Source organism: Staurois parvus, unplaced genomic scaffold (assembly GCF_062004578.1).
Source record: "Staurois parvus isolate SC_StPar_1 unplaced genomic scaffold, SC_StPar_1.0 ptg000393l, whole genome shotgun sequence".
In the NCBI taxonomy this organism is placed as follows: domain Eukaryota; kingdom Metazoa; phylum Chordata; class Amphibia; order Anura; family Ranidae; genus Staurois; species Staurois parvus.
Window position 1 is genome coordinate 1,528,743 of NW_028318189.1, and position 23,675 is coordinate 1,552,417.

Below are 23,675 nucleotides of genomic sequence, written 5' to 3' on the forward strand. Positions count from 1 at the left end.
CATAAAAGTAAGCTGCTGTTCAGTTCAGTGATTTCAGGGACTATGCTGACAGAAATTGCATTATGATTTAAACCTGTACAAAGCCGCAACAGTATGAACCCTTTGTATTAGGCATTATATTATTAGCAACTGCCTGCACCATGGGACAAAATGTAGTAATTTTTTTATTTACAATAGCAAGCTTTCAGTGTGCTAGAATTCAGTCAAGTACACATTTACCCACCTGAAACAAGAAGTTGAAGTATTTAGGATCCAGCAGCGGGCGTGGGGATAAGGTAAAGCCCCAGGAACAGCCTTGAAATACGATCCAAGAAACTGCTTTGAAGACTAAAACAGGTGCCTTCAGGTACCACAAGGTGTTTTCCCTGTAGCACTGTTGTCATCTTAGTGTATGGAGTAGGGATGTCTTTGATGTTCGAGTTGAACATAAGTTCGAATCAAACATCGGGTGTTTGGGCATTTCGGTGGGTTATTTGCCCACAATGCACTGCACTCTGACAGTGCCTTGTGATTGGCCAAAACAATGCACCTGACCACAGGTCAGAGGCAATGCTTTGGCCAATCACAGCACAATTGGTCGGAGCTAGCGGTGACGTCACTGCTAGCCCTGCCCAGTTGTTTACATCCGACCGGCAAATGTCAGATAGCAGCGAGTGCGGGCGTGGAATTTTTTTTATTTTGGTGAGTCAGCGTTGTCGTGACAACGCTGGACGATGTGATTAATGATGGATTGCATCGTTGGAACCGATTTTTTTTTTTTTTGCTTTTTTTTAAATATTGGACTTGTCAAAAACTTATATTCATTGACTTAAACCCAAAAACCCACAATTATAGTGAAAAAATCAAGACCCAAAGAGATTACCCAAAAATAAAAAATATCAAATATATATAAAAAAACAAAAATAAAATAAAGTCAAAAACTGTTGTGTTTTTATTAACAGTGTATATTTTTTAGTAAATTGGTAGGGGTACTATGTACCCCTTACTCATTCACAAGGGGGGCCTGGATTTGGGGGCCAGATTCCGATAAGTCACCCCCCGCATACCCCCACAATCACAAGCCAGGTTTGTGGCGTAGAGGCCCTTGTCCCCATCAACATGGGGGCAAGGTGCTTGGGGGGGTGGGCCCCCCACCTTAAAACACCCCACCATTGAGGGCATGTGGCCTAGTACAATTCAGGAAGGGGGGCACTTGTTCATTCCCCCCCTTTCCTGGCCTGCCAGGCCTGTGCTCGGATCAAGGGTCTGGTAGTATTGTAGGGGGGACCCCAAACTTCCCTGCCCATTTTTTTGGGGCGGGGTTTCCCTTAAAAATCCTACCAGGTTTAAAGGGCCTGGTAGGACTTTTGGTGGAACCCCACGCAAAAAAGTTTACTTTGGTGACCCTCCTAATCTTCCTACCAGACCCTAAGGGTCTAGTATGGATTGGGGGGGACCCCTTTCTGTGTTTATTTTTTTAATGTAATTTAAAAAAAAGTCAGTCCTGCTGCAGCAGGTTCTATACATTGTACAGATGTGCAACTTTGCAGGTAGTTTAACCTCTTGCCGACCGCGCATAGCCGAATGACGGCTTCACCGCGGCCGGCCAGTTCTGAGTGGACGTCATATGACGTCCTCCCAGAACGCGCTCTGGGGCGCGCACCCGGTGATCTCCGTGATCGCTGTGTCCTACGGACACAGCTGATCACGTGATGTGGTGAAAGGCCGATCCCACCGGCCTTTTACCACGTGATCAGCGGTGTCCAATGACACGCTGATCACAGGGAAATGCAAGTGCCGGTTCTCGGCTGCACTTTCCTCACGCTGTCAGATCGTGAGGAAAGTACTGCCGAGAACCGGCAGTTGTCAGAGCAGGGATCGGCACCGATCATCAGGGCACTGATGATCAGTGCCCTGATGATCGGTGCCCAGCAGTGACACCCGCAAGTTCCACCCAGCAGTGCGCCCACTAGCCCCGCCCACCCGTTCCCAGCAGTGCCCCCACCTGTGCCCAGCAGTGCCCCCACCTGTGCCCAGCAGTGCACCCACCTGTGCCACTCTGCAGTGCCACCTACCTGTGCCCAGAAGTGCCACCTACATGTGCCCAGCAGTGCCACCCACCTGTGCCCACCCACCTGTGCCCACCAGTGCCACCCACCTGTGCCCACCAGTGCCACCCACCTGTGCCCACCCACCAGTGCTGCCCACCAGTGCCACCCACCAGTGCAGCCCAGCAGTGCTGCCAGTCAGTGCCACCAGTCAGTGCCCAGGGGTTGTGCCAGCCAGTGCCGCCAGTCAGTGCCCAGAAGTGATGCCAGTCAGTGCCGTCTATCAGTACCCATCATCAGTGTCACCTATCAGTGCCGCCTATCAGTGCTGCATACCAGTGCCGCCTATCCGTGACCCCTAATTAGTGCTGTCTATCAGTGCCGCCTATCCGTGCCACCTCATTAGTACTGCCTATCAGTGCCCTTTAGTGCTGCCTATCAGTGCCCATCAGTGCCGCCTATCAGTGCCCATCAGTGCCGCCTCATCAACGCAAATCAGTGAAGGAGAAAAAATACCTGTTTGAAAAATTTTATAAAAGAAACAAATAAACTTTTTTTTTTTTCAAATTTTTTGCACATTTTTTTTCATTTATAGCGCAAAAAGTAAAGCGTCCAGTGGCGATTAAATACCACCAAAAGAAAGCTCTATTTGTGAGAAAAAAATGATCAAAATTTCATATGGGTACAATGTTGCATGACCGCGCAATTGTCAATCAAAGTGCGGCAGCGCTGAAAGCTGAAAATTGGCCTGGTAAGGAAGGGGGTATAAGTGCCTGGTAGGCAAGTGGTTAAGGCAACCCCTCAGGCATGATATTTAAAGCAATGAAAAATGACTGCCCCTTTAACCAGATCTCGTCTGGCCTATAGCGTATTGATGGCCGGGTGGTCCTCTTCTCCCTATGAGTGGGCGTCATATGATATCCTGTGCATCGTGCCGCACAGCGCGGTCGTTACTCTCAGGCTGTGTCCCTCGGACACAGCTCTTCCCCGCTGAAGGCAAAGAGCCAATCAAATTGGCTTTTTACTACGTGATCGGCTGTGACCTGTCGCAGCCTGTCACAGCCAATCACAAGTGTAAACACACAGCGATCACTCACTGTTCCTATCTTCTCCTCACACACCGATCCTGTGTGAGGAGGAGAACCTAGGATCAGTGAGTTTTTCAAACCTTTTGATTACTACTGTGCACCACACTGCCCCTAATAAAGAGCGACCAGTGGATCTGTCAGATCAGCCCATCAGTTGATCTGTTAGTGGAGCCATTAGTGGACCCATCAGTGGATCTATCAGTGCCGACATCAGTGGATTTGTCAGTGCCACCATCAGTTCATGTCAGTAAAGCCCATCAGTGCATCTGTCAGTGCCACCATCAATGCATCTATCAGTGCAGCCTATCAGTATACTTGTCAGTGTATCTGTTAGTGCAACCTGTCAGTGCAGCCCATCAGTGGACCTGTCAGTGCAGCCCATCAGTGGACCTGTCAGTGCAGCCCATCAGTGGACCTGTCAGTGCAGCCCATCAGTATACTTGTCAGTGTACCTCTCAGTGCAGCCCATCAGTGCATCCATCAGTTTAACTATCAGTGCATTCATCAGTAAAGCCCATTTGTGTACCTGTCACCACAGCCATCAGTGCACCCTAATCGGTGTACTTGCGTCGACACAACTGCCTCCCATCAGCAGTGTACCCATCACAGCCATCCATCAGCAGTTTACCCCTCATACAGCCACAATCACCAGAGCCACTATGTCCAAAAAATTTTTACTAGTGAGGAGGTGCTCAAAATCCTGAGCATGTCGGATGAGAGCAGTGGGGAGCTCTTGCCACCCGCTTCCGATTCAGAAGAAAGTAGTGGGTCAGTGACTGAATCGGAGAAGGAAGCAGTCCCTCCTAAAAGGATACAGTGCTCTGAAGAGCAGGCAACAGCGAGCAGTGCCATACACCCCAGTGGTCAATCAGCAGACACCAATGGTGCTAGACCCCAGGATGAAAGGCCCAGTACCAGTACTGGAGCATTCCACCAGACCCCAAGAATTAGGGCCCAAACATATCTTCCTGACGCCCTGGCAAACCCTTTATGGCTGCCTTCCAGCTCAGCATCAGCTTCAATCCCACCTTTCACCGCACAGCCAGGTAACAGACCAATACTGAAAATTTTTCTGAAATCAATTATTTGTTTTTCATTGCTGATTTATTTCAATACATTGTGAACCAGACAAACCTTTTTGCTCAGTAGTATATTGATAACAATCCCAGTACATTCTATGCTCGTCGTTAAAATTGTTTTGGGGCCTTACGTTTAACATGGGGCTTACAAAAAAAAACTAATTGCATGTCTACTGGTCCACTAACCCCATCCATCATATGCCCATCTATTCTGCTGTAATGTCCCGGTCACGCTATGATCTGATCATGCGTTTCAATGACAACTCGGTGCCCTCCCAGAGATCATCCCAACTATCACAAGATAGAAAAAGAATTTTTAGGGGGTGTATTTTATATAAGAAATTTGCGGGACTCTGTCCCTGTGCAACAAATTTGTGTAGACTAATCCCTTGTCCACTTCACTGGCCATCTGGGATTCAAGCAATACATCCCCAGTTAAAGGGCCAGGTATGGCATGAAGCTGAACAAGCTCTGCGAAAGATCTACAGGATATGTGCATGCATTCCGCTTGTACAAAGGCAAAGACTCCCAGCTCCGGTCCCCTGAGTGCCCAACCTACATTGGCACACATGGCAAAATTGTCTGGGACCTGGCATTCCCACTGAGCCAAAAAGGTTATGATATCTACCTCGATAACTATTATACTAGTCAGCCCCTTTTCTGGCATCTGTACTGTGAGAAAACCTTAGCCTGCGGTACCACCCGTAAAGTTTAGTTACCAGAAGGCTACAAAGGGGGAAATCTGCAAGTCTGAGAAACAAAGTGTTGGTCATGAAATGGAGGGATAAGAGAAATGTTTACGTCCTGTCCACTATCCACAATGACACCTCGGTAGAAATTCACAGAAGACACAGTCCCACACAAAAACCTAAATGTATCCACGATTATAATTGGTTCATGGGGGGGGGATTTAATTGAACAAAATTCAACAGAGACCCACCACCTTCCTCAAATGTATAACAGAAATTATCACTGCCCCGATCTACCAGCAAGGATCCCCCCCCCCCAGAAAACATTCTCTCTGATTGTGTGAGCTGACCTCACGAGCGTCATTTTCCAGAAAACATTCCAGCCACAGAATCAGGAAGAAGACATGTCAGGTATGCGGCAGAAGAAAAGTTAGGAAAGACATCAGTGTTCATTGCCCCCAATGTCCCTCCCAACCAGGCCTATGCATCGGAGACTGCTTCTGATGTTATCATATGTCACTAAAATATTAGTTCCCCTTATTTTTAAAAGCCTGCCATTTCCCAGTTTCTAAAATCCGTGCTGATCATTTGCCTGCTGCCTTGATTGACCATGCCTTTGCCTTCCACATTAACTGACCCTGGCCTGTTTACTGACGATGACTGCTTGTTGTCTGGATTGTTTCTAAACCACTTTTCTGCCTTCCACCTGAACTGACCCTGGCCTGTTAATTGACCATGTTTTTTGCCTGCCACTTGAACTGATCTTTTGCCCTGCTACTGTAGTAGTGGGGTGCAAGATAACACAGGGGTCTCAAATATGTGAGGGGCTTCAGAGTAGAGAAAAACAGTTTTTGATTTTCACCGGGTTTTGTAATTCCCGGATCATGGTCTATTAGTCTGGAGGCTTCAAAGAGATTGGGTGGGATGAAGCCTCTACCCCTGTAGCCAGATCTTACCTGACCAAGGCCCTAAGCCTGATGTTCCTTGCTGCCTGGAAGAAATTCTGTGCTGACCATATCTCTGCCTGTAATGACGTAGGACTTTCTTTTGGACTATGTTCCTGCCTGCTGCCTGGACTATTTATTTGGGTATTGCTGACCACATCTCTGCCTGCTTCCTGGACCACTGCTCTCCTCTGCAGACAACTTCTCTACTACAACCACAGATAATCTTCTGTTTTACCCTTTGTTTAGCTAGGCTGTGAAAAAGTATCATGAATGTGGTATCACCATACTCACAAGGAGTAGCAGAATGTTTTGTGGGGTGTAATTCTTGCTATGTCTATAATATCTTTTTATAATATCTTATAAATTGACAAAAATGTTTTCACTTCCTTTCCACATTTTCAAAAACTTGTGGAAAAAAAAATGATATGTTCAAAAGACTCATTATGCCTCATAGAATACACGATGGGGTGTTTTGCTTTCCAAAATGGGGTAATCTTGTGGGTAATTCTATTGCAGGGCCTTCAAAAATGTGATAGGTAGTCAGAAAATGAAAAGTGTCATTTATGCTCCTAGAACGCCTGATGGTGCTAATTGGATGTTGGGCCTCTGTATGTGGCTAGGCTGTGTAAAAGTCCCACACATGTGGTATCGTCATTCAGGACAAGTAGAAGAATGTATTTTGGGGTGTAATTCTTGGTATGTACATGTTATATGTTAGAAATATCTTTCCACATTTTTCAAAAAGTAGCAGAATGTGTTTTGGGGTATAATTGCAAGTATGCATATGCCGTGTGTGAGAAATAATGTGTTTAATAAGAACATTTTGTGTTTAAATAAATAAATAAATAAATTCTTTATTTTCATAAGAATTGATGGAAAAAACGACAACTTCAAAAAAATCACCATGCCTCTTACTAAATAGTACTGTCTACTTTCCAAAAAGGGGTCGTTTGGGGGGGTATTTATACTTTCCTGGCATGTTAGGGCCTCAAGAAATTAGATAGACCATCAGTACATCAGGTGTGATCAATTTTCAATGATTGGTACCATAGCTTGTAGACTCTATAACTTTCACACAGACTAAATAATATACCCTGATTTGGGTTATTTTTAGCAAAGGAATGTAAAAAAAATGTACATTTGAAAAAAAGAAATGAACTTTTTTTTTTTCATTGTCGCCCTTTTTTCTTTTATTTTGCAAAAAATAAAAAGCCAGTGGTGATTAAGTACCACCAAAATTAAACTCTATCTCTGTGAAAAAAATGATAAAAGTTTGTTGAGGTACAGTATAGCATGACTGAGTAATTGTCATTCAAAGTGTGAGAGCACTAAAAGCTGAAAATTGGTCTGAGCAGGAAGGGGGTAAAAGTACCCTGTATTGAAGTGGTTAAAAACAGTACTTTTTTTTGTTGCTTATTCATTTCCCTCAGAGCAGTACGCTAGTCCCCATACCCCTTTTATGACCAATAGCTTGCATATAAGCCTTCAAAATGGGCACTTTTGAATTCACAAGTTCGAGTCCCATAGACTTGTTCTGGGGGCGCAGTTCACTAAAGGTTATCGCAAGCGTTATGTCAGTCATGTGACCACATATCACATGTGATGCAGAAAATATCAATTCACTAGTGTCGCATGCAGTATTTACCAAAAATAGCAAAAATGCTCGCTAAATACCGCATAATAAGACCTTAAAGTCAATTCACTAAAGGAAATAAATAATTAAATGCATGTGGTAATTAAGTAGTGGTTCCAGCATGTGGTATGTACTGGTATCTGTCAGTACTGTCATGGGTTGTTAAGCAGTAGATGGCCGCTGAGTCCTTAACAACCTATGAGTCATCAGCTGTCAGCGGAATTCCCTGCTGACAGCTGAATTTTTAAAAAAAGAATTGCCGACAATTAGAAATTTAGCAAAAAAAAGTCACAATTTAAAAGAAGAATTTTTTTTTTTTTTAATTTTGTTGTTTTATTGTCTGTCTGCTGTCTGTAATTTTTTACACTACACCTTTTTTTTTTCTGGTGAATGAGTAGCGGTAATATGTATCCCATACTCATTCACATGGGGGGGGGGCAGCATTTGTTGCCCTCTTATTAAAGGGGGCTTCCAGATTCCAATAAGCTCCCCAGCCCATAGACCCCCCCACAACCACAGGGTTGTGGGCAAGAGGCCCTTGTCCCAATCAACATGGGGACAATGTGCTTTGCGGGGGGCACCCCCTGCCTAACAGCACCCCCCATATTTAGGGCATGTGGCCTGGTATGGTTCAGGAGAGGGGGGGTGCTTGCCCATCCCCCCTTTTACTGACCTTCCAGGCTACATGCTCGGATAAGGGTATGGTATGGATTTTGGGGGGGACCCCATGCCATTTACAAAACAAATGTAATTGCCAGCAATTCTTGTTATGTTTAGCTGTCAGTGGGGAACCCCGCTAACAGTTGAAACATTAACGATTATTTTAGCTATTAAAATACTGCATGACTTAATAAAATAACTCTTGCAGTATTTTAGTAGAGTTTTTAATGAATGCTAAAGTTTTTTTGGGAAAAATGCTGTGCGGTATCTTACTGCATACTTGGATGTGGTAAGAAACCGCTTAATGAATTGTCCCCTGGGTTCAAAGTTTGCTGTCGAACTTTTGTTAATTTCGAATGTTCAAACACGAACTGAACAGGGGAGCTACCTGAATGATAGCTGCTAATATCACAGTTTTATGTAAAATTATGTACATCATTTCTTGCCCTTACTTGCTGGGCTGTGAGACCTTGAATGAGATAGTGGAGAGAGATGGAGAAGGTTTGAAGCACATGTGCCTGTCCATGTTCCTAAACCCCAAGCCAGAAGGGACTTCAAGCATTCCCATGATTTGATAGTTTAACCGCAGTTGCTGAGTGTATATTTTAATCCTTGGGATATATAGAGAATTTGTTCTTTGTTAACCACTTGCTCTCCAAAGGATTTGCCTGTGTTCCTGACCAAACCATTTTCTAGCATTACGGTGATGCATTACTTTGACAATTGCGCGGTCATGCAACGCTGCACCCAAATGAAATTTATGTCCTTTTTTCCCAGGAATAGAACTTTCTTTCGGTGGTATTTGATCGCCTGTGCGTTTTTTTATTTTCTGTGCTATAAAAAAGAATTTTTGCTATTAAGAAGACTTTTTGCTATTAACCATCTCCCACCTGGTCATTGTACATAAACGGCTTCGCTATTCTGAGTGGACATTCCTGTACGTCCCTCAGAACATGTGCCTGCGCATGGCCCTGAGGCCGCGCTGCAGCACGATTCTGTGATGGCTGTGTCCCTCGGACACAGTCCATCTCGAATTGGGATATGGGCTCTCTGAGTGGACCTCCCAATCACGTGATGGCTGTGTCCAATCACAGCCGTCTCAGAATGTCAACAGAGACACGTGTCTCTGCAGTTGTTTAACTCACTGAAGCTTTGTGAGAGCTTAGTGAGGGGAGGGGGGATGCTGCAGACTGTGACAGTTGATCTGTGTAGCTGATGATTTTATTCATTAGTTACACAGATCTGCAACCATCCCACACCAGTGCACCAAGCACCATTTGTCCCTGTCCACAGTCAACATTTGTCTCAGTGTCCCACAAACATCTGTCAACATCTATCACAGTGTACAGTGCACAAAAATGTCAGTTTCCTTCTTTATCATGGATTGGCCGTATACATGCTGTCAAGATGACAATCTTGCCGAAGATCCTGTACTTTTTCTGCACTCTCCCTATTCATGTTCCTGCGTTGTTTCATTGTGTATTGCAAAGCCGGATTCTCAGTTTTATTTGGGCTCATAAATGTCCCAGAGTGCCTAGAGCCACTCTGTATACTCATAGATTACAGGGAGGTTTGGGAGTTCCACATGTTTCTAGATACTACTTGGCATCTCAGATTTTCCAGTTGTCTATGCTTCATGCCACAACAGATATCCCGTTATGGGTACTCTTGGAATTACCCAATTGTGCTTCACTTTCCTTAACTACATTGCTTTGGCTCCCGCCTAAGTTGCGCCCTCCGGATTTGAGCCCTATCATGCTTCACAGTTTACGAACCTGGGATTCTGTAAAATATTTGGGTAATTTGATTTCTTCATTTCTACCTCTTTTGATGATTACGCATAATCCTTTATATCCGCCAGTCCTAGAACATCCCCCTTCTTGGTGGACCTCCCATGGCTTTGTTATTGTACATGATTTTCTTAGCGCTCGTACGTTCCCATCATGGGAGTCTCTAGAGAATCAAGGCGGTTCCCGCCATGGGAATATTGCCGGTATTTGCAATTACGCCACTGGGTCCTATCCCTCCGTCGTACCTCTACATACCCTTACCACAAAATGCCTTTTGAGCACATCTGTCAGCATTCTCCAGGGTCCCCTGGTGTCATTTCTGTAATTTTATGCCTCCCTTAACAGTAGGTCCTCCTCACCACCCCTGTCTTATGTCTCTCAATGGGAGCGAGATCTGGGTGTCTCGATTGTGGCGGAGGATTGGCGTAGGGGCTGTGGGATTGTGGCAAAATGTTCATTCAATACAGTCACTCTTGAGGCAGCCTACAAAGTTCCCCTGCGGTGGTACTGTGTTCCGGCGCGGACTGCTCACTTTAATCCAACTGGCGGAGATAGGTGTTTCCGGAACTGTGGTCTACGCGGGGATATTTTGCACATTTGGTGGTCATGCCCACGATTGATAGGCTTCTGCGCTAGGGTTTTTGGTTTGCTATAAACGCTATTTCATTACGGTCCATAGGGATGCAAGGTTGGTCCTTCTGCATTGCCCAATTTTGGGTCTGTCTAGGTCTCAGCAGAAATTGGCATCCTACCTATTTATTTCAGCCAAACGTGCTATAGCTCAAGCTTGGAGAACCCCTTCGGTTGTCTTCCAGTGGGTGAAGACCCGGATGAATGCTATGTTGATCAATGAACAGATGTTTAGCATTCTTCATGATTACCATCCGAGATTCCTTAAGGTTTGGGTCCTTGGATACGTTATTCCTTGCCATCCCTGCCTCCTACTAGTTATGGCCTCTTATAATCGCTGCCTGTGCTAGCCCTGGATCCGTGATTCTTCTAGTTTCTCTTTCCTCCATGTTTTTTTCCTGATTCCTTTTTCTTTTTTTTTTTTAATGTTCTTTATCCTTTCCTCTAATCTTTTTACTTTTCTCTTCTTTTTCCGGTACTATGTTGGATTACTGCTGCTATTATTTGGTTCAGCTTTTTGCTGTCCCTCCTTGATGTCATTGGACATTTTGTTATTTGGCTAATACAAGTCAGCAGGATGTATCTGTTTGTGTTATTGTTCTGCTCTGCCCCTGCGTGGGCGTATCTTAAGCTTGTTATATTCTTAAAACAAAACTTTCTTAATAAAAATCTTGAAACAGAAAAATATCTGTCAGTGTACAGTGCACAAAACAAATAATAATTTTTTTTTAAAGTACCCCCGTCCCCCCTTGCTCACGTGCAAAGGCGAACGCATGCATTGGTCTCATATGTAAACAGCGATCACACCGCACATATGAGGTATCGTCGCGAACATCAGAGCGAGAGCAATAATTCTACCAGCTGACCTCCTCTGTATCGCTAATCTTGTAACCTGTAAAAGCTTATAAAGCATTGCCTATGGAGATTTTTAAATACTGTAGTTTGGCACTATTCCATAAGCGTGCGCCATTTTAAAGCGTGACAGGTTTGGTATCTATTTACTCGGTGCAACACCATATTTTCTATTTTACCAAAACTGGGGGTGTTATATTGTGTTTGTGTGCATCAAAATTCTTTTAACCGCCTCCCACCTGGCCAGTGCACATGAACGGCTGGGTGGGATCTTCGCCGTTCTGAGTGGATGTTCCTGGTCGTCCCTCAGAACGTGGCCACACAGCTGCGCACTCACTGTGTGCCTGTGTCCCCTGGACACAGCAAGACACCGCATGGCAGAAGGGCTCTCTGATTGGCCCTTCTGATCATATGATGGCTGTGCCCAATCACAGCCATCATGTGATATCAACAAAGCCGCCAAATCTGTTGACCGGCTCTGCCTCTCCTCAGAGCTCGCTAGTGAGGAGAAGCAGAGCCGATCTGTGTAAAACAGACACACACATCACCCCTAGTGTCCCCCACACAGCTGTCAGTGCACCATTGATCCACATTTGTCACAGTATCCGTGATCAACATCTGTCACACAGTACCAATGATCATCCACATCTGTACAAGTGATCCACATCTGTCACACAGTACCAGTTTCAATTCTAAATCTGTACCTGTGATCCTCATTTGTCACAGCATACCAGCGTAAAGTCCACATTTGTGCCAGTGACCCACATCTGTCACAGCGTACCAGTGTAAATTCCACATCTGTATCTGTGATCCACATCTGTCACGGCATACCAGCGTAAACTTACCATCTGTACCAGTGTTCCACATCTGTCACGGTGTACCAATGTAAAATTCACATCTGTACCAGTGCTCCTCTGCTTCTGTACCAATGATCAACATCTGTCACGACCTACCAGTGTCAAATCCAGTGCTCAATATCTGTCACACAGTACTAGTGTAAAATCTAAATCATTAACAGTGAATAACATCTGTCACAGTGTACCAGAGTAAAATCCACACCTGTACCATTGATCAATATCTGTCACAAAGTATCAGTGTGAAATCCACATCTGTACCAGTGAACATCAAAATCAACATCAGCAATATAAGCAGTGCAGCATAAACATGTCTAAAAATTATACACTAGTGAGGAGGCTTTCCAGATACTGAGTATGACGGACGAGACTAGCGGGGCACTCTCTCTGTCAGACTCAGATTCTGAGTATGAGCCAGTTGAAAGCAGTGGGACAGAAAGAGATTCTGAGAAGGAGAGAGCTCAAACAATGAGGTTCAGAAGATCTGAGGAGGAGCAGGCATCCACCAGTAGCGCAGTGGTGAGTACAAGCAGCGCAGCACTCCCAGAAGATAGCGGCAAAATGTATTTTGGGGTGTAATTTTTGGTATTTTCATTTTCTTACCACATTTTCCAAAACTTTTGGAAAAAAATGACATGTTCAAAACACTCACAATGCCTCATAGACTATACATTGGGGTGGTTTCCTTCCAAAATGGGGTCATGTGGGTAATTCCATTGTCCTGGTGCTACAGAGCCTTAAAAAATGTGATAGGTAGTCAGGGAATGAAATGTATCATTTATGCCTCAGAACGCCTGTAGGTGCTACTTGGATGTAGGGCCCCTATATGTAGCCAGGCTGTGGAAAAGTCTTACACAAGTGGTATCCTGATACTCAGGAGGAGCAGCAGAATGTATTTTGGGGTGTCATTTTTGGTATGTACATATTATATGTTAGAAAAATCTAATAAATGGACAACTTTGTGTTAAAAAAAAAAAAAAATTCATTTTCTTTCCACGTTTTCCGAAAACTTGCGGGAAAAAAAAATGACATGTTCAAAAGACTCACTGTGCCTCATAGAATATACATTGGGGTGTTTTCCTTCCAATCATGTTGTGGGTAATTCCATTGTTCTGGTGCTCCAGGGCCTTCAAAAATGTAATAGGTAGTCAGGAAATGAGATGTGTAATTTATGCCTCTAGAACGCCTGTAGGTACTACTTGGATGTTGGACCTCTGTATGTGGCCAGGCTGTGGAAAAGTCTTACACATGTAGTATCCGCATACTCAGGAGTAGCAGTAAAATGTGCTTTGGGGTGAAGCTGCAAGTATGCATATGCTGTTAATATAACAATTGTGTGAAAAAAACCTAATTTAATTTACTTTCTTCATTTTCCAAAGAATTGTGGGAAAAAAATTATAGTTTCAAACTCACCATGCATCTTACCAAATACCTTGGAATGCCTTCTTTCAAAAAAGGGGTCATTTGTGGGGTATTTGTACTGTCCTGGCTTGTTACCCCTGGTTCACAGATATGCGGCAATGCGGGCTGCATTTTGCGCGGGCACGAGAGCCAATTCATTTGAATTGACTCCCGTATCCCATGACATGCAGGGAAGAAGTCCCTGCACTTCTTCTGAAAACGGTTCCCAGTACGGTTGCATTTTCCAGTTCGGTCGGCATGCTATTAGAACTAATGACACCCACCCATGGGGCCTCATTCCGCTTTGCAGGTGCTGCGGATCCGCAGCGGCACCACCCGCACATATGTGTACCAGGGCTTAGTGTCTCAAAGACTGAGATAGGCCATCAGTACATCAGGTTTGATGAGGTGTGATCAATTTGCATTGATTGGTACCATAGCTTGTAGACTCTATAACTTTCACACAGACCAAATAATTCACACTAATTGAGATTGTTTTTACCAAAGCAATATAGCAATATACATTTTGGGACAAATTTATGAAGAAAAATTACTTATTTGCTAAATTTTACAGAAACAAAGAAAAATGTGGGGGTTTTTTTCAAACTTTTCGGTCTTTTTTCATTTATAGCGCTAAAAATAAAAAAAACAGTGCTAATTAAATACCACCAAAAGAAAGCTCTATTTGTGTGAAAAGGAAAAAAATTTCATTTGGGTACAGTGTTGCATGACTGAGTAATTATTATTCAAAGTGTGAGAGCGCTGAAAGCTGAAAATTGGTCTGGACAGGAGGGGGGTAAATGCCCTGTATTGAGGTGGTTAAACATGTCCAGTAAAAAAATTAAAAAAAATAAAATTTCATCATAAATTTAGGCCAAAATGTATTCTGCTACATGTCTTTGCTAAAAAAAAAAAAAATCCCAGTACATGTACATGTAAATTAATTGGTTTACGTGAAAGTTATAGCGTTTACAAATGGTGGTATATATACTGGGCTTTTAAAAAAAATTTACTAGTAATGGCAGTGATCAGCGACTTACAGCTGCGGAACTGCAGCAGGCATTCTGATACTGGGGGGAACTGACTTGGTGTCACTGACATTCCCAGTCATACCAATGCAGTGATCAGTGCTAATAAAAATCACTGATACTGTACTAATGGCACTGGGCATGAAGGGATTAATATGTGGGGCGATCAAAGGGTTAACTGCGTGCTTCACTGTGGGCACACTGCTTTATGCAAAGCAGTGTCATTTTACAAGGGAGTAGCTGCATTTTGACAAAGCAGCTCCCAGCTATGAAATGTGGCTAATGGCAGAAGGAAGTTGTGGTGGGAGAGAGCAGTAAGGCATAAATGATGCACCCTATAAACTTTGTATAGGGCTGATCTTCTATAATCTGGAATTGGTGGAACTACTACAAATGGTATTTTGGTTCTTATGGTTTCAAAGAGTGCTGTGCATGTTGTCACAAGTGTGCTTTCCAGCTAAATTACATTAAATATGCTGTATTTGCTGGTCTTCTTTGTTATGTCAACTGAGCAAGTTAAATGCTAGGCAATTTGTAATACCAAGGAGACACATTATATACAATAAGCTAAAGTGGACATGTCAAGGATCACAAAAAGGGAGTGAGATTCTAGGCCCAAAAATCCATCACCTCTAGTCATTTACATTGCACAGACTCTTCTGTGGGGAAGGAGAGAATATTTTTCAAATGCAAAGCCACATACTGTATGCATCCCTCAACAAGGTAACTAAAACATGAACAGTAAATATAATAAAATGTTGTTAAAATCCACATAGGCATAGTGGAAACTGATTGCTGCTGAGGGATGGAAGGAAGGGAGAAGCAGCAGTTGGTTGAGGATTCAGAAATATAAAAAAAATGTTTTACTAATGTAATATAAAATCATTTTTAAAAACCATACACCATGACCATTGGCAAGATAGTTTGGGACTTGCTGTCACCCTTTTTCCATATGAGGTACCACTTATATGTGGACAATGTTTATATAAGCATGCCACTATTTAGACATTTGTACAATCTTGGAATTGGCGCATGTGGCACCGTATGACCTAATCTCTGGGTCTTTCCCCAACGGCTCATAAATACCTGACTTAGAAAGGGGGAGGAATCCTGCTCAAAAAATGGTGAATTGCTCACAGTGAAGTGGAAGGACAAACGGGAAGTTTTTGCCCTGTCTTCCATTCACGCAGACACGACCATCCAAATTTCCATGGCAGCTGGTGTTGAGAAGACCCTCTGTGTCCATGACTATAACCTTAACATGGGAGGGGTAGACTTCAACCACTAGATGATGAAGCCATGCTTAGTTTCCGAAAAAGTCAGACGCTGGTGCAAAAGTGTCTGTATATTTATTGAAATTGGCTGTGTGCAATACTTTTGTGCTTTACAAAGCAACTGGATGTAGATACTAAAAATTTCAGGCAGATATCATCATGGCCCATTTGTATCCAGAAGGTGCTGTGGCCCAAACCCCTAACCCAGATGCAGGGAGCCAGCTGCAAGAGAGGCATTTTTCTGGTGCCGTTCCTTGTATCCCAATCCAAAAGTCACCCCCAAAAAGATATCATCATGTCCGTAGCAGACACGGAATTAGATGTGCCATCCTCTTTTTCTGTCCCTCCTGTCCTGGCCAACCTTGTCTCTGCCTCAATGACTGCTTCCGTCACTACTACACACTAGTAGAGTATTAATATAGGGTACAGCAATGTACAGTCTAGGGTACATATTTACACAGGGTCTTGAAAGGTGTTAGGTAGTCAAGAAACTGACTATCACATTTTGAGAGACCCTAAAATCTGGAAAGTTTATAGTTTTAAAAAAATAATTAAAAGCAAGAAATAGTTGTTGTTCTATTGAGTTACTGTTTAACCTGTATTGTTTTATTATTAACCATTGTTATTTTCTTTGCAGGAATGCCATTCAGCTGCAGCACCAGGGTGTGCTCACAGAATATATGTCAGTGTGTGGAGCTCTGCTGGATGAGATTTATCATTCGCAGTTAAAAAAAATAACAAATGCCCAAGCATAGGGTCTGGGGTGGCCAGTGGGTGCATCGCTCCTATGCTTCAGCATATGTATTTTTCATATTTTTTGGCACAGATTTCAAAAAGTTGTTAATACTCTATTGTTACTGTTTTTATTGTTAACCGTTGTTGTTTTTCTTTACAGTAAGGCCATTCAGCTGCAGCTCCAATCTGTTTATTCTGACAGCAACAGGTTGTGCTCTCAGAATATATGTCAGTGCATGCAGCACTGCTGGATAAGATCTCTCATCCGCAGTTAATAAAAAAAAAAAACATATATGCCCAAGCATGGGGGCCTGGGGTGGTCAGTGGATGGATCGCTTCTGTGCTTCGGCATATATTTTTAAATTTTATTTTGGCAGAGATTTCTTCATCTACATCAATCAATGTGAATGTAGAAAACTGTTAAGTTCTTTTTTTTTTAATTTAGCCCACAGGATGAACAAAAAAAAAGAACACTTGATATATGCCTAAAATGTAATGTAGTTTGTTGCCATTGCACGAGGCGTGTGCAGTTTTAAAGCATTTCATGTTTGGTATCTATTTACTCAATATAACATCATCTTTCTTTTATATGTTACCAAATAATTGACCAATATATTGTTTTTGTGTATTTACATAAAAAAAGTGTATTTTTTTGCATTTGAAATTGCTGTGCAAGTACTGTGTGACATAAAAAATTGCAACACCCACCATTTTATTCTCTAGGGCCTGTGTCTTAAAAATATATATAATGTTTGGGGATTCAAAGTAATTTTCTAGCAAAAATACAGATTTTTTTCCTGTGAACAAAAAGTGTCAGAAAAAGCTTGGTCTTCAAGTGGTTAGAGTAGTGGGTGATATGTAGCATAAGATTCTAGTTCTGGGCATAAAATGCCAGGATAACAAACTCCTCCAAATGACCCCTTTTTCGAAAATAGACACCATTTGCCAAGAGTTTGGAACTTGTGTTAAAAAAAAACAACAAATATTTGTAATTTTCCAAAAACTTGTTAAAAATAAAGTATTCCATTGACTCAACATGCCTCTCAGCATGGGGTGTTTACTTTCCAAAAAGGGGTCATTTGGGTGGGCTTTGTGCTATCCTGGAATTTCTGAAACTGTGATAGGTAGCGAGGAAGTGAAATGAGGAATTTACGCACCATCAGGCTTTCAAAGGGTCATTGAATTTCGGGGCTCCTGTATGTGGCTAGGCTCCCAAAAAGTCTCACACATGTGGTATCCCCATACTCAGGAGAAGAAGCAGTATATATTTTGGGGTCTAATTCCAAATATACCCATGGCATGTGTGAGCAATATACCATTTAAATGTCAAGTTTGCGTTAAAAAAAAAATTATATATATATATATATATTATTTTTTTTTTTTTTTTTTGTTCTGGAAAATTTTGGTAAAAATTAAATCTTCCATTGACTCATTATGCCCCTCAGCAAATAGCTTAGGGTGTCTACTTTCTGAAAAGGGGTCATTTGCAGGGTGTTTGTACTCCTCTGGCATTTCAGCACCTCAAGAAATGTGAGAGAAATGTGTCAGTCAGAAAGTAAAAGCTGCGTAGCTTTCAGTATCTATACCATAGTTCGTAGACGCTATAACTTTCACACAAACAAATTACTATACACTTATTGGGATTTTTTTTACCAATGATGTGTTGCAGATTACATTTTGAACTAAATTTGAGTTTATTGGATATTTTTTATAACAAAAAGTAGAAAATGTCTTTTTTTTTTTTTTTTTTTTCAAATTTCAGTCTTTTTTTCATTTATATCACAAAAAATAAACCCAGCAGTAGTATAATACCGCCAAAAGAAAGCTCTATTTGTGTGAAAAAAGGACATACATTTCGTTTGGGTACAACATTGCATGAATAGCAAAACATGGCCTTGTCAGGAAGTGGGGTAAATCTTCCATAGGGCAAGCGGTTAAAGTATATTTCAATTTTACAGCAAAATTGGAATAACACCTACTTTACATTTGTTAAATGTCCCTATTCACATAGCATAACTTTAAAAAATATTTAAAGATTGCAATTTAACTTTTTTCGATTCTGGACTTTCCAGCAAGTAAAAACAAATCTTAGGTTGTTCTCTTTGTGTATGAGGGAGCTTGGCAGCTGTGTTTGCCATAGTTAACCCTCCTTCTATTGTGCGGGCAGACCTTCGTTCTCAATTGTAACTAGATTTGAGCACTGTATGTCCCAACAAAAGGGTAAAGGTGTAGAGCAGGGGCGTCAAACTGGCGGTCCTCCAGCTGTTGCGAAACCCTTTATCTTTGGGAGTCCTGCTTGTAACTGTCAATCTTGCAATGCCTCATGGGACTTGTAGTTTGGTAACAGCTGGAGGGCCACCAGTTTGACACCTGTGGTGTAGAGGCTGGGCTTCCTGCATTGTATGTTAATGAGGACAGACTTGCTCAAAAAAGCTTGTTGCCAGCCATGACACCATCTCCTGAGTGACCTCTAAAGGCTAAGAAAAAAACATTTTCTAGGCATGCTGTGAGAATGGGAACAGATGACAAATATGTAGTGGGGTTTTCTCAAACTCGACTTCAAAATATGCTTGAATCTCCACAGATGTTATCACTGCATATTCTCAGGAGCATAAATGGATTTTTCAGATTTTAATCTGAATAAGATAATGTTTATCAACAAATATAAAAAAAACATTCTCTTGATGTTGTAGAATTGGATCTGCAAGGAAATCTTCTTGAAAGACTCCCTGTTGAAGTTAGTCACCTACCTAAGCTGAAAATAATAAATATATCTAAAAACAAGTTGGAGGTATTTCCAGAAGAGTTAACAAAGATACAATGCATGGAGAGCATCAATTTAGAAGGCAATCAGATCAAAGGTAAGTGTCAAATTGACTTTTTATAGCTGAAGAAAATAAAAACAAAACTGCAGTAGTTTGAACTGATGTCTGCGAATTCATATGTGCACAGTTGTGAGGCCCTTTATGAAACACTAATTTTTTTTTTTTTACATAAAAAAAAAAGACTGAACGTAGTCATTTAATACTGTTGCATAAAACATTTAACTATGTGGTAACCTCAGGTCTTACGTGTATACTTTCAGAATTTGAAAATTCTCATAATATTTTTCAAACCTCTCTACTTATTTGAATTTAAAAAAAAACAATCAGGAAATCACATTGTATGATTTTTTAAAGAATTTATTTGTATTGCACTGCTGAACACAAGTATTTGAACACCTGAGAAACTGCAAGATTTCTGACTCTCAAAGACCTGTTACTGTACCTTTAAAAAGTCCACCTCTACTCCACTCATTAATCTAACTTAGTAGCACCTGTCTGAGCTCTTTAAAGACACCTGTCCACCCCACAGTCAGTCAGACGCCAACTGCTACCATGGACAAGACCAAAGAGTTGTCAAAAGACACCAGAGACAAAATTGTGGACTTCCACAAGGCTGGAAAGGGCTACGGGGCAATTGCCAAGCAGCTTGGTGAAATAGATCAACTGTTGGAGCAATTGTTAGAAAATGGAAGAGGCTAAAGACGGCTGTCAGTCTCCCTCGGACTGGGGCTCCATGCAAGATCTCACCTCGTGGGGTATCACTGATGATAAGAAAGGTGAGGAATCAGCCCAGAACAACAAGGGAGGAGCAGGTCACTGTCGGTAGAACACTACGCCGTCATGGTTTCAAATCATGCATTGCACGGAAGGTTCCCCTGCTCAAGTCAGCACATGTCCAGGCCCGTCTGAAGTTTGTCAATGACCATGTGGATGATCCAGAGGAGGCATGGGAGAAAGTCATGTGGTCAGATGAGACCAAAGTAGAACTTTTTGGTCTAAACTTCACTCGTCGTGTTTGGAGGAAAAAGGCTGAGTTGCATCCCAAGAGCACCATCCCTACTGTGAAGCATGGGGGTGGTAACATCATGCTTTGGGGGTGCTTTTTTGCGAAGGGGACAGGATGACTGCAGTGTATTAAGGTGAGGATGAATGGGGCCATTTATTGAGATTTTGAGCAACAACCTCCTTCCCTCAGTCAGAGCATTGAAGATGGGTCATGGCTGGGTCTTCCAACATGACAATGACCCGAAGCACACAGCCAGGATAACCAAGGAGTGGCTCTGTAAGAAGCATATCAAGGTTCTGGAGTGGCCTAGCCAGTCTCCAGACCTAAATCCAATAGAACATCTTTGGAGGGAGCTGAAACTCCTTGTTGCTCAGCGACAGCCCTGAAACCTGACAGATCTAGAGGAGATCTGTGTGGAGGAGTGGCCCAAAATCCCTGCTGCAGTGTGTGCAAACCTGGTCAAGAACTACAGGAAACGTTTGACCTCTGTAATTGCAAACAAAGGCTTCTGTACCAAATATTAACACAGATTTTCTCAGGTGTTCATATACTTATGTTCAGCAGTGCAAAACAAATAAATTCTTTCAAAATCATACAATGTGATTTTTCTGAATTTTTTAATTTTAAAATTTAAAAAAATGTAAAATGTATTTTTTAATTCTGTCTCTCAGAGTGAGAATGCACCTACAATGTGAATTTCAGACCCTTCCATGATTTCTAAGTGGGGGAACTTGCAAAATCGCAGGGTGTTCAAATACTTCTGTTTCTCACTGTATGTCAGATAAAAGATATAAGCATTCTCTCTTGAAACACCTCCTTAATGCAGCAAAGGCCTGCATCCCTGCATTGTGGAAGAATCCATTACCTCCCACAAAGACACATTGGTTAGCTCGCATTAATGAGATTCAAGAAATGGAGAGTATGACCATGTTGCCCAATGAACAGGGGGATAGATATTGGAAAACCTGGACCCCATATTTCTTCTACTGTGCTGGTTTCCCAGTCTTGCGCTGCCCCTTAGGGGGAAGCAACTCTTCACATTCTCTGGTAATCTGGGTGCCCGGGAGGTTGGGCGGAGGGTCGGTTTCTCCCTCTCCTTCCCTCCCTTCTCCTCTGTATCCTTCCCCATTACACCCCCCCTTTTTTTCCTTCTACTTTTTTTTTCTTTCTTCTCTCTATTCCCTCTCTTTTTATTTCATCTCTCTTCTCTCTTTTCTCACTTTCTGTTAAGTTTTCTGGGGTAAAATGTTTTATTACCACTTTTGATAAAAGGACAAAATGTAAAGAAATTATGTTTCTTGGGGATGTGGATGGTGTGGTTCATCTCTACCTGCTCTGGATCTTATTTATGTCACTGGTGATCTTCATTGGATCTGTACAGTCTTTGTGTTGGGGATGGGCTGTGTTATACCACATTCTGTCTTGATGTTTGTTTTCTCTGTATGATCTGTTATGTCATTTCTTCAAAATAAAGAATATAAAAAAAAAATTGAAAAAAATTTAAGCACTTCCCAAAGGAACCAGTGGACCCGGACGCCAAGATAGTGCCATCCAAGGGCCAAAGTAAGGCTGATGTGTTTCTAGGGCAACCCTCTTCCTCAGTGAAATAAATAAGGGGGTGGTTTTCTGGAATCCCCTTATTTGTTAAACAATTATGTACGATTTGTCGGTTCCTATACTTCATTAATATATCTTAGCTTTGACAATATTGAAGGACATAATATTAATATTAATATACATTAATATTAATATTAATATACATATTAGCTATAATAACAAACACACTGCTCAAAGAAGCAAGGTCTTATTTATTTACAAAGGAAGTAAAACACTAACAGAGAAATCTAAAACAATATTACAGAGTATATGGGAATAATAGTGAAGATGATACATTATGTAGGTTTGTCCTCAAAGCTGAGTATCTTTTAGCTGGATCCCAGGTAGGAAAAATGGTCAAAGAGGCAGAAGCATGGCCAAACCTGTGTGTCGTCCTCCGTCCAATGAGCAAATGTCCATAACTCATAAGGGGCTGTCCTCCCTATTCATTAGGAAATGTAGAATTACCCCAGCCATCCCCCCAGAAGTATGTCGTCTCCACCAGGAGGCACTGCTATATTGCCAACAATGCTCGGACCCAGGTCAATCAAATCTGGCTTCTTCCTTCCGGGTAGAAGCCATGTAATCTGTCCTTTTAATATTTGTGTCACCACGGAGTCTGGGCTGAGGCTTTCTTATCCCCATGCCCCGCAGCTAGGGGGTATGTGTGAACTCCCAGAACAAGGATTTTGGTATGCAGCCTTTTGTTACACAAATCCAGTTGTAAATACTTGCTTTTCTTGACACTCCAAGATAACATTCAATAGGCCAAATAGGTCTTTGACAGCCAGGCAGTAAGAATCCATGAATGTCTGAAATAAAAAAATGTTGCCTTCCAACACTCAGAGTCAAGGTTTTATTTATGATTTTTATCATTTAAGTTTTATGTCGCTAAACGCATTAGCTTTCCTACCAGACGGTTCGAGGTGGGGCGGGCCTTCTAAGGCTATATTTCTTGTATATGGCTGCTGTTTTCATGCGTTTGTGAGTGTTTTTGTCTCTTGCCATTTGATTTAATTTTATTAAGGTAATGCAGGATCAGTTTGTGCCCTCTTGTGTGTGTTTTTGTCCTAGACCTGGGACTTTCCTCAGTGTCCAGTTTGTTGTATAAAAAAACTTATCCATTACCTCCTGGACATCCCTTAGGTTGGAAAAACTGTTGAAGGATAAGTTCAATTTTTAACAAAAAATAATAAATGCACATTTTTTTTGCAGGTAAAAAAAATGTACATTCATAATTTTTTGTTTGTGGAGTTCTAAAGCATTGCACCAGCGGTCAGCAGATCGCTGGTGCCATGCAGGTCTCCCCGTCCTGTCAGCATACAGCACCTTTGTGAATTGAACATTTCAAGTTGAAATTAGTTTAGTTTAAATCTAAGTTAAATGTTGATATTGTTTAATTTCCTTGGGTTTCAGGAAACATTTTTAAAAAACATTTTAAATGTGTTTGTTTTCAACCCTGGAAGCCTGGTTCCCTTGACTTTGAGAACATGTTTAACCAATTCAATACCGGGCAATTTTACACCTTCCTGCCCAGGCCATTTTTCAGGTTTCAGCGCTC

General features: G+C 42.1%; 1 protein-coding gene across 1 annotated transcript in view; it reads left to right on the forward strand.

The window, feature by feature from the left end:
* LRRC20 (leucine rich repeat containing 20) overlaps positions 1 to 23,675 on the forward strand; it is a 295,143-nt gene that overhangs the window by 161,076 nt on the left and 110,392 nt on the right. The window contains exon 4 of the mRNA XM_089686201.1: positions 19,381 to 19,548. Within this exon, the coding sequence (XP_089542327.1) occupies positions 19,381 to 19,548 (168 nt within the window). The remainder of the gene's footprint in view (positions 1 to 19,380; positions 19,549 to 23,675) is intronic.